General features: G+C 44.6%; 1 protein-coding gene across 5 annotated transcripts in view; it reads left to right on the plus strand.

Moving 5' to 3' along the window:
• Positions 1-10,552, plus strand: part of DENND2B (DENN domain containing 2B) — a 178,947-nt gene extending 168,395 nt beyond the window's left edge. For all 5 annotated transcript variants that reach the window (XM_062619830.1, XM_062619833.1, XM_062619832.1 and 2 more), the window contains 6 exons: positions 5,340-5,517; positions 6,600-6,641; positions 7,646-7,757; positions 8,741-8,980; positions 9,902-9,988; positions 10,374-10,552. In XM_062619830.1, coding sequence (XP_062475814.1) covers positions 5,340-5,517; positions 6,600-6,641; positions 7,646-7,757; positions 8,741-8,980; positions 9,902-9,988; positions 10,374-10,408 — 694 coding nt within the window. In that variant the 3' untranslated portion in view covers positions 10,409-10,552. The remainder of the gene's footprint in view (positions 1-5,339; positions 5,518-6,599; positions 6,642-7,645; positions 7,758-8,740; positions 8,981-9,901; positions 9,989-10,373) is intronic.
• The last annotated feature ends 2,891 nt before the right edge of the window (positions 10,553-13,443 follow it).

The raw sequence follows: 13,443 nt of genomic DNA on the forward strand, positions 1-13,443 counted from the left end.
ACCCAGAGAAACCTTTGTTTTTCCCCAGCACTTAGGTATGTATCTGGCACAGCACATTTCTCACAATGCTGTGTGCACTCCATCTTCCACCCAAAATGTAGCCATGTGCTACCAGTTTTACTTCCATTTTCTCTCTACTTGATGCTTTTCAGGCTTTATGCTTTGTCCTTCACCTCTGCAGTCTGTGTGTGTTGGAGGGAAGATGGGCGGAACCCATGGTCCTGTAGCCTTTTCCCAGAGGTTTTAGAGTCCTCTGCAAACCTCCCAGACCATTCTGTCTCCCAGAGTTGTCACAGACTTTTCTCTGTCAGAAAGTAGAATTAATCCAGGATCTGGGAAGGCAGTGAAGGGTATAGGAGAGAAGTGTCTGGTTTTGCTACACATTTCAGCAATAGCACAACGGTAGGAGCTCTCTCAAGAGCACACCAGTGGCCTGTGACAAGGCACATGGGTGTGTAATACCCACCTGAGTCGATGTGTTGCACCTGGGAAAGATTGAGCCTCCAGACTCTAACCTCAAGTGAGAGGAAGCTGTCCTGAGCAGAGGAGAGGATGTGGGTCAGGGATATAACTTGGTCACAGAGCAGTTGTGAGCTGGAGCATGTATGTGTTAACACAGCAGATGAAAGAGTTCAGCAAATGTGGACAGAGTAACATAATTAAATCAGCAGGGAGAAATGAGAAACATGAAAAGGTTGTGGAAAAGTAAACACAGGCAGTGGAAACACTTCATTGTGAATCTACATTTTTGGCTGCATTTCTCCATTTGAGGAAGCAGAGGGACCAGATTCTGACAACTGGTCTCAGTCCTGTGCATGGTCCAGAATATTGGCATAGCACAGAGCTGGCACTGGCCCTGGGGTGATGGAGCTGCTGTGTGGCTTGGCCCTACACCTAAGGGGTGGTGCTCCCTCTCTCTCCAGGCTGAGTAAGCGTGCCTGTCCCTTAGGAGAGGATGATATTCTCACCTTCCCCTCCCTCAATGCAAATGTAAAATGACTGTGAAGGTGCATGAGAGTAACAAGATAGGATCAGGGAGCCCTGACAACAAGTGACTGTCTATGCTAGAGGCTTATTCCTGCATTTAGGAGATGCTCAGTGTGTGATGCTCCCCTGCATCAGTGAGAAATTGTAGGTGGTAGAGGGGGAAAGTGAGAAGGAACACAACTTTTGGCTATTGTTATAGGGAAAGGAGAGTTATCAAGTTGTATCTGTGGAATATTTCCAATGTGAATAGTACGAATAGCTGAATATGCTTAACATTTCGTGAGAGCTGGTGACTTCCAGTATGCAACAAGCTATGGTCCTCTGACACACACACATCCAGGGCTAGCATTTCATCAGCAGTGCTCCCTCTAGCCAGGGCAGTGTCCATCCACTGTTCAACAGAGAAGAACGTGTGTTTCTCAGAGCATGGTAGTTGTGCTGTGATTAGATATTAAAATAGCCTGGACTTGGGGTTATTTGTTGGTTGACTGACCCAGAAATTGATAGCAGGCATCCCCTTATCTAAAAGACAGTAAATGTTCTTAAGTCATTAATATGCTTTTGCCGTGGGCCTAAACCATGTTCACAAGCAGTCTCCACAATTCAGCTGAGTCATGGTGATGTCTGAAATTCCTGTGCCTCGGCTCTTGCTGTGAGCCTTGTATCTCCACAGCCAAGTACACAACAAGGAAAGGTTTCTGTGTGCTGTCATGAGAAAATGATTTGGGAAACAAAATAGCCCAGAGGAAGATAAGAGCAACTTTGAGTGGGAAAGAAGCATTGTCATCTTTCATCTGTAACATGATACAGGATTTCTTCTTCAAGAGAAATTTGTGATTAAGAATGTCTCAATAAGACTGTATAATCTCATATAAATACTTTCATGAGGAAAAGATCAAGCACTGAAGGTTTTTTAAATTTAGTGAATAAAAGGCACAGGAATAACCAAAACCTGGGCAAATTCCAAATAATTTTTAACAAGATGATACCCATGGGAAAAAAAAAAAAAGCAGAAGGAGGAGTGGAGGATTGCCTGTGTTTTGAAATGGATTGCTACTGTGTATTTTCCTACAAATTGTTCACTAATTTTGCTTTAGTGGAGTGCAAATTATTGGGATGAGTACAGGCTTAATGGGGTGAGTTCAGTGGCATGGGCTATGTCATAGGGCTAGATAATAGCCTTACATATCTGCACATGAGAAAATTCCCTTATCCCACAAAATGTGCAAGCACAGTCACTTTTTCACAGTCAATTACTGTTAGTAGACTTATTCCACGTGTACAGTTACACGTGCGCGCAGGACAGCCTGTAGTTGACAGAGCAGAGGGATGTGCTGGGTTTAAGCAGAAGGCTGATTTTTCCCTTCAGCAGCTCTGCAGAGACACAGGCCAGTACAGCAGTCTACATTTCTGGAGTACTCCAGCCTTGGGAACATCATAGCATGTCTCCTACTTGTGCATGACTGCGGCAGTGCTTCCCCTCTGAAGGATGTGGTGGTTTATGCTGCTCATTAGTGTTGACTCATGCAATGGTTTGGTTTCTTGTGCCCATGTATAAACTTACCTGCATATGGGTAATATAAGAAGCATTTTCCAGTAGAACAACAGCTAGAGTATTAAACAGTGTTCCTGTGAAGCTGCACAGACCAAATGAAAAAGCCCACTCTCAAAACCAGCCCCATGGATCACCAAAACTGCCTTAGAGTATTAAAACTATTTTGAAAATCTTATTTCTTTGACTATTCTGTTCCTTTACTTAGCGTGCTTCACACACCTTAAAGAATACAAACCATTTGACTTTATTTCTCATAAACAAGAACAGTGGGACAATGTGTGGGTTGCATGTCTTGAAAGGAAAAACTAGAGCGGACTTGGTTTCCCAGGGTAGGGCTTTCTTTTTCAATTTGCTTCTCTTTTAGAAGAATCTGAACCGTATTTTAGGGATTTATGAATGCAAAAACCTTACACTGAAGTCAAAGATGTGTGTTCATAGAATTATGGACTGGTTTGGGTTGGAAGGGATCTTAAAGATCATCCACTTCCAAACCCCCTGCCACAGGCAGAGACACCTTCCACTAGACCAGGTTGCCCAAAGCTCCATCCTACCTGGCCTTGAACACTGCCATGGTCCATTTATTTTTTCTTTTTTAGTTATGCTCGTAACAAAATGAGTGTTTCCAGCTACAGAAGAGACACAGCCACTTTGTACAAGCAGCAGTTTGGTAACTGTGTGTGGTACTCCCGCTGCCCTCTGCTCAAGCAGTGTCCAGGAGGGAGGGCAGCCAGCAACCTGTGGATGGAAATTTCGGAGCAGGTATTTCATGGGGGTCAGCATGAGACGTCCCACAGGGAAAGACTTTCTGAGGCAGAGGTTTGAAAAACTGTGTGTAGAACCTCAAAATGCAGAGGTCACAATGCTGACAAAGGTGTCAGTGTGACCTGGGGGATGCTGGCAGAGCAGAGAAGGGTGCTGCTGCAGGACAACCCCTATGGCCACTTGCTGCGTTCAGCTGCTGTTTTGCCCCTGCCAGCTCCCGGGAAAGCTCTGGAAGAGAAACCAGTGTTCTGGATGGGAGCCTGAAGCATCCCCTAGCGTGGGAATAGCATGCAGAAGAGGATGCAGGGGCTGATTTACGTCACAGCACTGCGTGTAAAACAACAAATTATAAAAGGGCATTCTATAGAAAGGAAAAAAATACTAACTGAATATCAGAAGAATGTTTGTGTTCCTGCTTTTAGCTTAAGCTCCTTTTTTAGTTGCCTAGCTGACTGAATTTGTAGTAGTTGAAAATGCCACAGAGTCATTAGAGTGAGCTTGAGAAAATGCTGGGAGTCTGTACCGTGCGGCACAGCATTTCTGAAACACACCACCCTGTTTGCTATGGTAAACACTTGAGATCAAAACATGAAGCAATGGCAGCACTGTTGCCTGCTATGAAAAAAAAAAAAAAAAAAGATAAGAGATATGCATCATTTTACAAGAAACCTGTGTCAGGCGACATATGTTATAAAAACCTGCTGTGATTGACAGATACTAAAGGAAAAGTCAAGTAAAACCAGCCCAACAGATTATTTGCAGTAAAAGACTAGCATTTGCTCTTCCTCAGCCTTTTCTTTCTTTATCGTCTAATTCTCACTTTTCCCATTCAGCAAACTTCAAAGGTTAATCACTGACTGGAACAAACAGATGAAACCTTTCCCTTGCCCTCGGAATATTCAACTAAAAATGCTCCTGAGGGTTATTCCGGTGGAGGTCTGACGCCACCTAAAGTCTCCAACAAGTTTTGCAGTAGAAGAAATCAGGATTTCTCCCCAGCATTCTAGAGCAGTAACGGCTCTGAAGTTATCAGTTATTTATAGTTCTTAGGGTGGCTACCCTAAGCACAGCAGAAGTTTGCACTCTGAGAAAATTAGCTCAGTCATGCTAGGCTGGGTAAAAATCCAAATTTCTGTCATCCTCAGCTGCAAGAAGCAGATGTTGGAACTCAGTCCAAAATCAAAGCTCTGAAATGGAGAGCCTGTCTTATTCCCCTGATACTAAAACTAGCTCGGTAATGGTGTTCCTTTAACATTTGGAAAACGTGACTGTAGAAGGGAATCAGATTCACTAGGTGAAAGAACAATGCATGCAAGACATTTTCCACAAATGTTATCAAGTCTTAATGTTTAGATGATACCAATGAGTATTTTACAGTACTGAGCAGGGTTAATACCTTTATCACTAGAACTGGTCAGTAAGCCAAATAAGATGTATTATAATAAAAATATGCAGTTGTCACAAAAATATACCAACTTCGAAAAATGTGTTGCTTTTACTACACTTCCTTTGCATAGGTATTGATTGTTGGGGGGCTTGGGCTACATCTGATTTAGTAGAAGATTCTTTTAATATTGTATTTCCAAACGTATTCTATTTTTAAAAAAGTTTTCATTTTCCCTTGTTTGTGCATTAGTACTCGACATAAGAACTTCAGAATCATGCGTTTTTATTACTGGCATGGTCATAACAGCCATGAACGGAAGTTGCTTTTGGATTTTAAGCATCATTCAAGACTGCTGTTGAGTGCTTTTGGGAACATTAAGCCTTGTCTTCTAGATCAAAGTGTCTCCTGACTGTTATAATGAAACAAACTGAGTCTAGTTTTTTACTTTTAGTTTCAAATCACCTAGAGTGAGCACAGGAGGAACTATCACGCTGCACAGTACAGAAGTCGCGGGGTCCAGAAGGGGACCTGGGCCGTCAGAAGTGATAGAAGGGTGGCCCCTCGGGCACTTGCATTTTAACATGCTGTTTCCCAGCAGGTGGTAGCTGTTCTAGACATCTGCTAACCTGGTTGTTCCTGCCTTTCCAGCACCCTCTCGAGCTGCTCGCATGCCGTGGTGGCCCTGCTGTACCCTTTCTCCTGGCAGCACACCTTCATTCCTGTCCTGCCCTCATCCATGATTGACATCGTGTGCTGCCCTACCCCCTTCCTGGTGGGTCTGCTCTCCAGCTCTCTGCCCAAACTGAAGGAGCTGCCTGTAGAGGAGGTAGGAGCTGGCACCAGAATTGTGTTCCTGAACTAAAGCTGTCCCACCCTGGAGAGGGCCTGCCATTCACACATAAACTCTCACAGGTTTTCATTTTTAATGTTCCTTCTCTGCTTAATTCTTATGGGCAACTGCGCCTTGGTAAAACTGCAGGGGTAGCTTTAGTCTTCTCTTTACTCTGCCCCTCTTCACATGCAGAAGATGTGCACCCTGACAGAGGGAAGTGAATGTTAACCTGGTCAGCAAGTAAGTACAGTATAAATATGCTGATTTGTTCTGATTTTGTTGTATCTGGAACAAGAGGAGGAAGATGTGGAGTGCCACCTGCTATGACACCTATTGATGCTGACAGAACTTGAGCATGAAGCCATAGCCAGCACAGAAAATCAAACCTTTAAGGCTTTTTTTTTTTTCTTTGTTAATACTGTATTGGAAATCAAACGAGAGTTCCAGTTCATCAGCTCTTCCAGTAAAACATCACAAAAACACTCAAGGTCCCACTCTTCTCTCTTACTCCGATTAGTTTCTGTTATTTTTTTAATGAACTTTTCTTTTCTTGTGCTTGCTTTCAAGATTCTCTGTGCCTCTGGCCCATGTAAATATCTTCTCTGTTTTCCTCCCACTTTCCCAACATTGCTCTTCCACATCATCCCAGCTCCGTCTCTCAGCTTTGCTGCTTCATGATCATTAATATTTCACACTCTTGCTTTTCAGAAGCCCTGCTGCCTCAAGTAACGTGGTTTTCTTTAAACTTCTCTAAAACTTTTCACTTGCACATTAAAAGTGATTAGCAGTAACTTGCTTAGGTTTAAAGAAAACTGCCCAACTCTTTTAGATTTTTACATATTAACCTGGTATGAGATATTTTGCATCTGACTATGTTAAATTAGACTTTAAGCTCTAAAGAAAAACTTCATCTTCTTGTTTTATAAAGCACAAAACCTGTTGTTTCACAGTAGGAATTTCGATTCATGTTGAGGCTTGGGATTGTTCAGATGATCTTTCTCTATTAAAAGGCAAACACAAATGAATGTTTTTTGTCTCTTCAGATATATTTCACTACAGTATTTTCTTTTCCGTAGGCTTTGATGGTTAACCTGGGATCTGATCGATTCATCAGACAGGTAAAGTACAGATCAAAATGTTGCCATGCTGTCTAGTAACCTGTTTACTCCTATAGTATGACTAGGTTTCTTTGGTTAGAGATATTTGGCTGGAATTGTGCAGTGGGAAAGAGATTAGAGGAAAAAGAAAAAGGTGCTCTCTTTCTGTTTCACCTGCAAATAAGTACTTCTCAGGTATGAAAAAGGGATTGAGGCTATGACTGTCAGAAGAAATCAAGAACTGTATTCACATTGCAAAGAAAACATCCAAAGATTGTAATTTCATGTTAGCAAGAAAACTCACACTGTTGGAGGTGAAAAGGACAAAAATTGCAAAGAAAAGTTTCTGAGTGAGAAAAGGTAAAGATTAATGTGGTAGAAAAAGCCGGAGCCTTGTAGGGAGATGAAGGATTTCTTGATAGCACTATCTCTTGATAGCAGTGTGGTGCTAAATAGTTTCAGAAATAACTATATGCAGGTTAGATGAATAAACTTTCTTGTATGAGTCCCTGGATGTATGGCTGGTGAACAGTGGTTGCAGAGCTAAAATTCTTATGTCTGCTTACTTTTGCTGAACAAGCATTAAAAAAGATGAAGAGAGCAACAGGGGGAAACTCAGAAAACAAGATATACTAGAATGTAAGTAAAAACAACTGTCAAGAACCAAAGAAGCTGCCTAACCCCAACTAGAGCAGCTGTGTGTACACATACCTAGGTATTGACTATGTGTATTTAGTTAAAAACACTGATTTGGACTCTGTCATGTAAAGAGCTGGTTCCAAGTTTCTATATGTTTACGTTGCTCTTTGGATTATTTTTCCTGGCTTTAATCTCAGTAAGAGTGACAAGAAATTTTGTTTAGAAGTATATGATGGTTGCACAAAGATTTTCACTGTTTTGTTTATGTACCATGACAGTAGCAGATACAAAACACTCTTCTTCTGAATTTTAAACCTTGCAAAAGTATTTGCTGTAGTTGCTGCACAGATCAACGTGATCTAAAGATTATTTTTTTCCTCTGTCAGATGGATGATGAAGACACGCTATTACCTAGAAAACTGCAAGCTGCTCTGGAGCAGGCTCTAGAGAGAAAGAATGAACTGATAAATCAGGATTCAGATAGTGATTCAGATGATGGTAAGTTCATTTGTAAACAGGGATTTGTATAGACAAGCATGTAGATAGTATTGAGACCTTCTATCCATGAGAAAGACAAGGCTTTAGTATTCAGATACCTTTAGCAACATCAAAGATGGTCTCTGAACACACAGGGAATAAGACTGATAGCATCAACCCACAGTAATACAGTCAGCTACCTATTTTAATTTCTTTGTAAATGACATACTTCTAAACCTCGACTCAAATAGAGCTTTGCAGTTAACTTGGCCCTAATTCAATCCAGATAACTGTACATGCTTGGGGTGTGTCTGAGTTTGGAGTTGCTCTTGGCGCTTGGTATTTTCAGGGGAGAGAAGCAGGTACCTCCAAAACACAGTTTCACTGCAAGAGGGGCTGAGTTGCCTCTGAAGGTTCATATTTCTCTCCAGCAATTATAAAAACCACCCTGGGTGAATTTAAATGCCTGTGGTTAAAAAAGTATGAAACTGGCCCCTGTGCAGGTTTTGAAATTTATTTCTACTCATCTGTGTTACACATGTAAAACTGCTTTAACATCTCAGAAATGATGAAAACCCGAATTCTACAACATCACCCTTTTTGATCAGTTCTTGGTAAAGGCTTATTATCCCCAGAGTAAACATTTTAATTCTGAGTCATTCAGAAGCATCTCAAGAAAACGTACTCAAGCGTTAAAATACGAGGTGTAATTTTGATGAAACACTCACAAAATTTTTAATTTTCTGGGCTGTTTCCTCAGGATTTGTAGCTCTCGTTGACTCTTGGTTATGAAACACCAGTTACGTAGACTGCACTCCTGATTATAAAGCTGTTACCCTGTCTGGTGTACATCCAGGTCTGCAAGGAGACGGTACAGCTGCTCCCAGTTATTAGCATGACAACAGTAAACACCGAGATGACAGTACCTGGCCTTGCATGGGTGACAATGCTGACAGCTCTGGTAGCAGCTGATTTTGGTGTCTTATCGCTGCCTTATTTTGCAGAATGTAACACCCTGAATGGATTAGTGTCAGAGGTTTTTATCCGGTTCTTTGTGGAGACAGTTGGCCATTATTCCCTGTTCCTAACCCAGAATGAAAAAGGAGAGCGTGCCTTCCAAAGGGAAGCTTTCCGTAAATCTGTGGCCTCCAAGAGTATCCGCCGCTTCTTGGAAGTTTTCATGGAATCCCAAATGTTTGCTGGCTTCATCCAGGACAGAGAGCTGAGAAAATGCAGGGCAAAAGGTAAGGGTGGTTGTCTTTCCTGCAGCGTGGGTTACTTGTGTTGTGCGCAGGTGCTGTGATTGGTGTCCCTCTCTACTGCCAGGGCTGAGCAAATTCTGGGGAACTGACAAATCTGAAACACACTGTTTGCTTCTTGTGGCTTAGTAGTAGCTATGGTGGTGGTAATATAAAGGCTTTAACCAACAGAACAATCACATCCGAATGCCCTGCATCACTGAGGTGAGACTGGGAGCCACCCACCGAAGGGCACAGTCCCGGAGGCCGCTTGCCAGTGCCCGGGGGGGGAAGGCGTGAAAGCTTCCCCTAAAGCCACGCTCACTTGATGCTCAACCGAAGGCGGGGGCTGGAGCCACCTCCCGCACGCACCGTTCCCTCCATCCGTGCCCGGGACACTGCAGCGCTGCCTGCCGGAGCAGCGCGGGCACTGGCGGGAATCCAGCCCGGGCCCGGATCGCAGCCCAGCTCGCCCCGGTAGCCAGCGGCGCCGCCGGGCGGTAACGGGGTTTGCAGCCAGGGCCGCGTTTGGCGAGGGCAGGGAGCAGGAGGCGCAGCCCGGGGCGGTCCGGCGTTGCTGCTGCGGCGGGCCCGTCTCCCGGCCTGTCGCTGCTGAGCAGAGGCGCGCTCTTGGCGTCCGTCCGGCGGCGATCCCGCTCGGCGGCCTGGAGCCGACAAGGCCCGGAGCGGCGGCACGAGCTGCCGCCCGGGCGAGAGCGGCCTTCACCCCCTGGCTTGAATCTGTTACCCTGAACGTAACGTCTCTGCCACACGATACCAGATCGCCCCTCACGGGCGGTAACGCGTGGCGGTGTTGTGGAGGTGAAGGGCTCTGTAAATAAAAGGCTGGAGGTGCGCAAGGGGTTGGGGTAAGCGGGTCCAGCCCGGCGCAGCTCACTTCAGCTTCGTTTTCTCCCTCCTCCACAGGCCTCTTCGAGCAGAGGGTAGAACAGTACTTGGAAGAGCTTCCAGACACGGAACAAAGCGGAGTAAACAAGTTTCTACGAGGCCTTGGTGAGGAAAAGCTTTAGAAGTATTTCTGAAATGGATTTTCGTATCTGTTTTTTTTTTTTTTTGTAAGTCAATAAAGCCTTACCTGAGGTGATAGGAAATGTGCAAACAGCAAAAGCATAATTAAAGCTGACAAAACCAGATTTAACTGTGATCCTTGTTAACACTTTCATTTTCATTTGGGGGTAGTGAAACCAAACCATGACCAAAGAGGTGGAGAAAAGGCACTTGACCACTCAGGTTCTGTTAGCTGCCTGTCCCTGCTGGCATTAAGAAGAAGAGTTACTCTACAGCAATTCCATGACAAATTTAGACTTATTTGCTAAGTAAGTTTTGATTGCCCTCAGCTTCTCAGTATGTGTGGAGACTGATGGTGTGCTTTCTTTAGGAAACAAAATGAAGTTCCTGCACAAGAAGAACTAACTCCTTTCTGCTGAAATGCCAATCCAAAGACTATATTTATGGCACTGCGTGAGGCACCTGCAGCATTGCAGAGCTTGGTGCAGGAGGAGAGCAGGGTGAGATGACTGCAGCCTTACATGACGACCAATGCTGTTAGCGTGCCCGATGCTGTTAGTGTGCCCAATGATGGCTCCTATATCTATTTGGGTAGAATTTGTACATAATGTGCTGTAAGCTTTTGTAACTGATTTTGTAATGAGCAAGGAAAACTGTGGTAAATATTTGTATATTCCTGACAATAACAGGTGCTTTTTCTTTAGTATGAACTGAGTTGTTTGGTGCAAAAAATGAATAGCCGATTATGTGCAGCTGACTGTCTCAGCAGAACCACTGATTTCAAGGGATGTTTGTGAGAGCTACACTGATGCCTGAATACTGCGAAGTGAATGAACTCGGGTACGTGGGAGAGGCTGCGTGCACAGTGGCTGCTTTCATGTGGCAGAGTTGTCTGTTTGGGTGTCCCCATCCTCCTTTTTTTTTTTCATTTTAATTAATTTTAAAAGAAAAATAACAGAGTAACTTGATAATAAGGTACTTGGTTCACAATACAAAACTTCCAGTTGGTTTGAACTCTGGTCAGTAAACTACTTGTAATCGATTCTGCACTAAGACTGCTAAACCTGAGGAGATCTCAGCTCTTTGACATGCAAGCTGCGACGAGTAGGTACAGTACGTCCTTTCCTAATGTATGTATGTATGGTTTCTAATAAACTCTGTAAATATACCTGTTTGTTTATATTCATTGCAAACCTCTGCAGTTCTGATGTTGAGCAGGTTACAAAACCAGTAACTTCCCTGTGATTTTTAATGAATTTGCAATTAAAATATAAAATGGTTATGAACCTGTCTTGTAGTAGGTTTGCTATTTCATGATGTGTAGTTTAATTCGATGTTTTCCATTGCACTGAGACAAGGCATTTTACGTCCCTGTTCTGGTAATTGTACCCCTAACAGAAGCATCTCTTTTTTTTATTTGAATAGTTTAGCAGCAAGTTATTTTTGTCACTGTATCACATATGCTGCTCCTCAACTGTGGTATTTTCAGGTTGGTCTTGTGCTACCTTGGTTAGGTGATCAAAGTAGAATACAAGCAGCTGGATGCAGACAGGCCTTCCCTTGATTTCCAATGAGCTGATCACTAACATTTCACAGGAGCCTGCTTTTCCTTTGCACTTAACTGCAGCCTGCTCAGGTGGTGGTTCTGTTTCAGCAGAGGCCCTTCAGCCTGATGGGAGTGCTGAGCTTGCCATGACCACCTTCACAGCTGTGAATGCTGTCCGAGTACCACATTCATCTTTGATCTGGTCACACAACTCCTGTGGAGATTGTGCAATGTTTCCCTTAGTCTGAAGAAAATATCAAATACTTGAATATATTTGCAAGTGAAGCAGCTAATGAAAACTAGCTAAGGATCCCTTTTAAAACCCCAAGCACTAAATTTCTTCATTTGCAGTGCGGCTTCTTTAGTTACACTGGCTTTGAGGCTTGCGCAGTTCCTAACCTGACAGTGGTTCTGGTTTGCTATCAGCCTCATAGAACAAAATTGAGGGATTGTTCACTAAAAAGGTGAAGTCGTTTCCTTTTTCTCTTACTTCCCTCACATTCGTGTACGTACAAAAGCTGCTGAAGTGTCTATGAAGAGCCTGTAAAATATCAATGCTTTTGATTCAGTGGAAGTGTAATCCAATGTTAATTTCCATTCCTTTCACTGTAAGATATGCTGTAAGTTCCAGAATGAATGCTAGTGTAGTTCTTCAGAGTGGAAGGAGTAACTTCACTTGTATGGCTGGATTCTGGCCATTTTACAAACATCTGCTAGTCAATACATGGGGAAATACATATTCTTCTGAAGAAAGTGATGGGTAAAGGATTGTCTTTGGCTGAAGAAGTGTAGCAGTGAAGAGCTCCCACAAAGGCAAGGAAAAGCCACAGAATGCTGATGTACAAGAATATAAACCAGGCCTAGTGCGATCCAGAGGCCTGTGTTTGAAAGGGTTAGATCACCCAAAACCATGAAGTGTTACTTTGCCTTCTGAAAGTTGTTAAAAGCAGTGGTGTTCCCCAGGATGGAGCATTACTAGCACACCACTGAACTGAGCAGGAAATCGTGACAAAGAACAGATCCAATGCCCTTTAAATAGGCAAAGTCTCACAGCATAAAATACATAAATAAAACCAAGCTTTAGAATTAATAATGCTTCCCAGGAATTGTCACTCTAGTGTGGGAGGTAGTTTTTTTTTTTCCCCATTGTTACGGATGTTTAATAAAGTGACCAAGCTTGCAAACGTTCCCAAACTCTGTTTAAGACCCTACTTTCGCTACAGACCACACTGGGCAGAGAGCACACGCTGCGGCTGTAACACCAAGCAGTACCTGGCGCTGCCTGCCCGCTACCTTTGGCCACTCGCAGGGCCGCTCTTCGGAGCTGCACCCGTTCCGTGGGCAGAGCGGCGGCAACCCCGGAGGCCGGGGAACCCTGCCGCCACGGGGCACGGCAGACAGCCGCGCTTCTAGGCTCCTCCAGCCTCAGAGATCCCCGCAGGCCCAAACCCTACCGAAGCCCCAGACGCCACACCCACACCACGGCTCTCGCGAATCTTTGTCCCCACCCCAAGCACCTGAGCGAAACCTCGCGAGAGCTCAGCTCCACTTCCGCTCTTGCGGCGCTTTACCCCGTTCTCGCGAGCACCGCCCTCTCTCTCTTCTTTCTCGCACGCCGGAAAGATGGTGGGTGCTGCTGGGGAAGGGCTGGGCCTGACCGGGCAGGGGTCCGCGGGGCCGTCGTCCCTCGCTCCCGCGGCGGGACGTGGTTAGGGAGCAGCGGGGGTGGAGGAAAGCGCTTCTCAGAGCCCGCGGCCTGCCCGCAGTGTGGCGGAGGAGAGTGGGGCGGTGAGGCCGCGTGGGCCTTCCCGCGGCGGGCCCGGGCCGCCATGGCGCGTGGCTGCCGAGGGGCAGAAGACCCGGAGCAGCGCTGGCCCCAAGGGCGGGCGGATGG

The sequence above is a fragment of the Pezoporus occidentalis genome, unplaced genomic scaffold, assembly GCF_034315485.1.
Source record: "Pezoporus occidentalis ecotype Australia unplaced genomic scaffold, CSIRO_AGI_Poc_V1 ctg214, whole genome shotgun sequence".
NCBI lineage: Eukaryota > Metazoa > Chordata > Aves > Psittaciformes > Psittacidae > Pezoporus > Pezoporus occidentalis.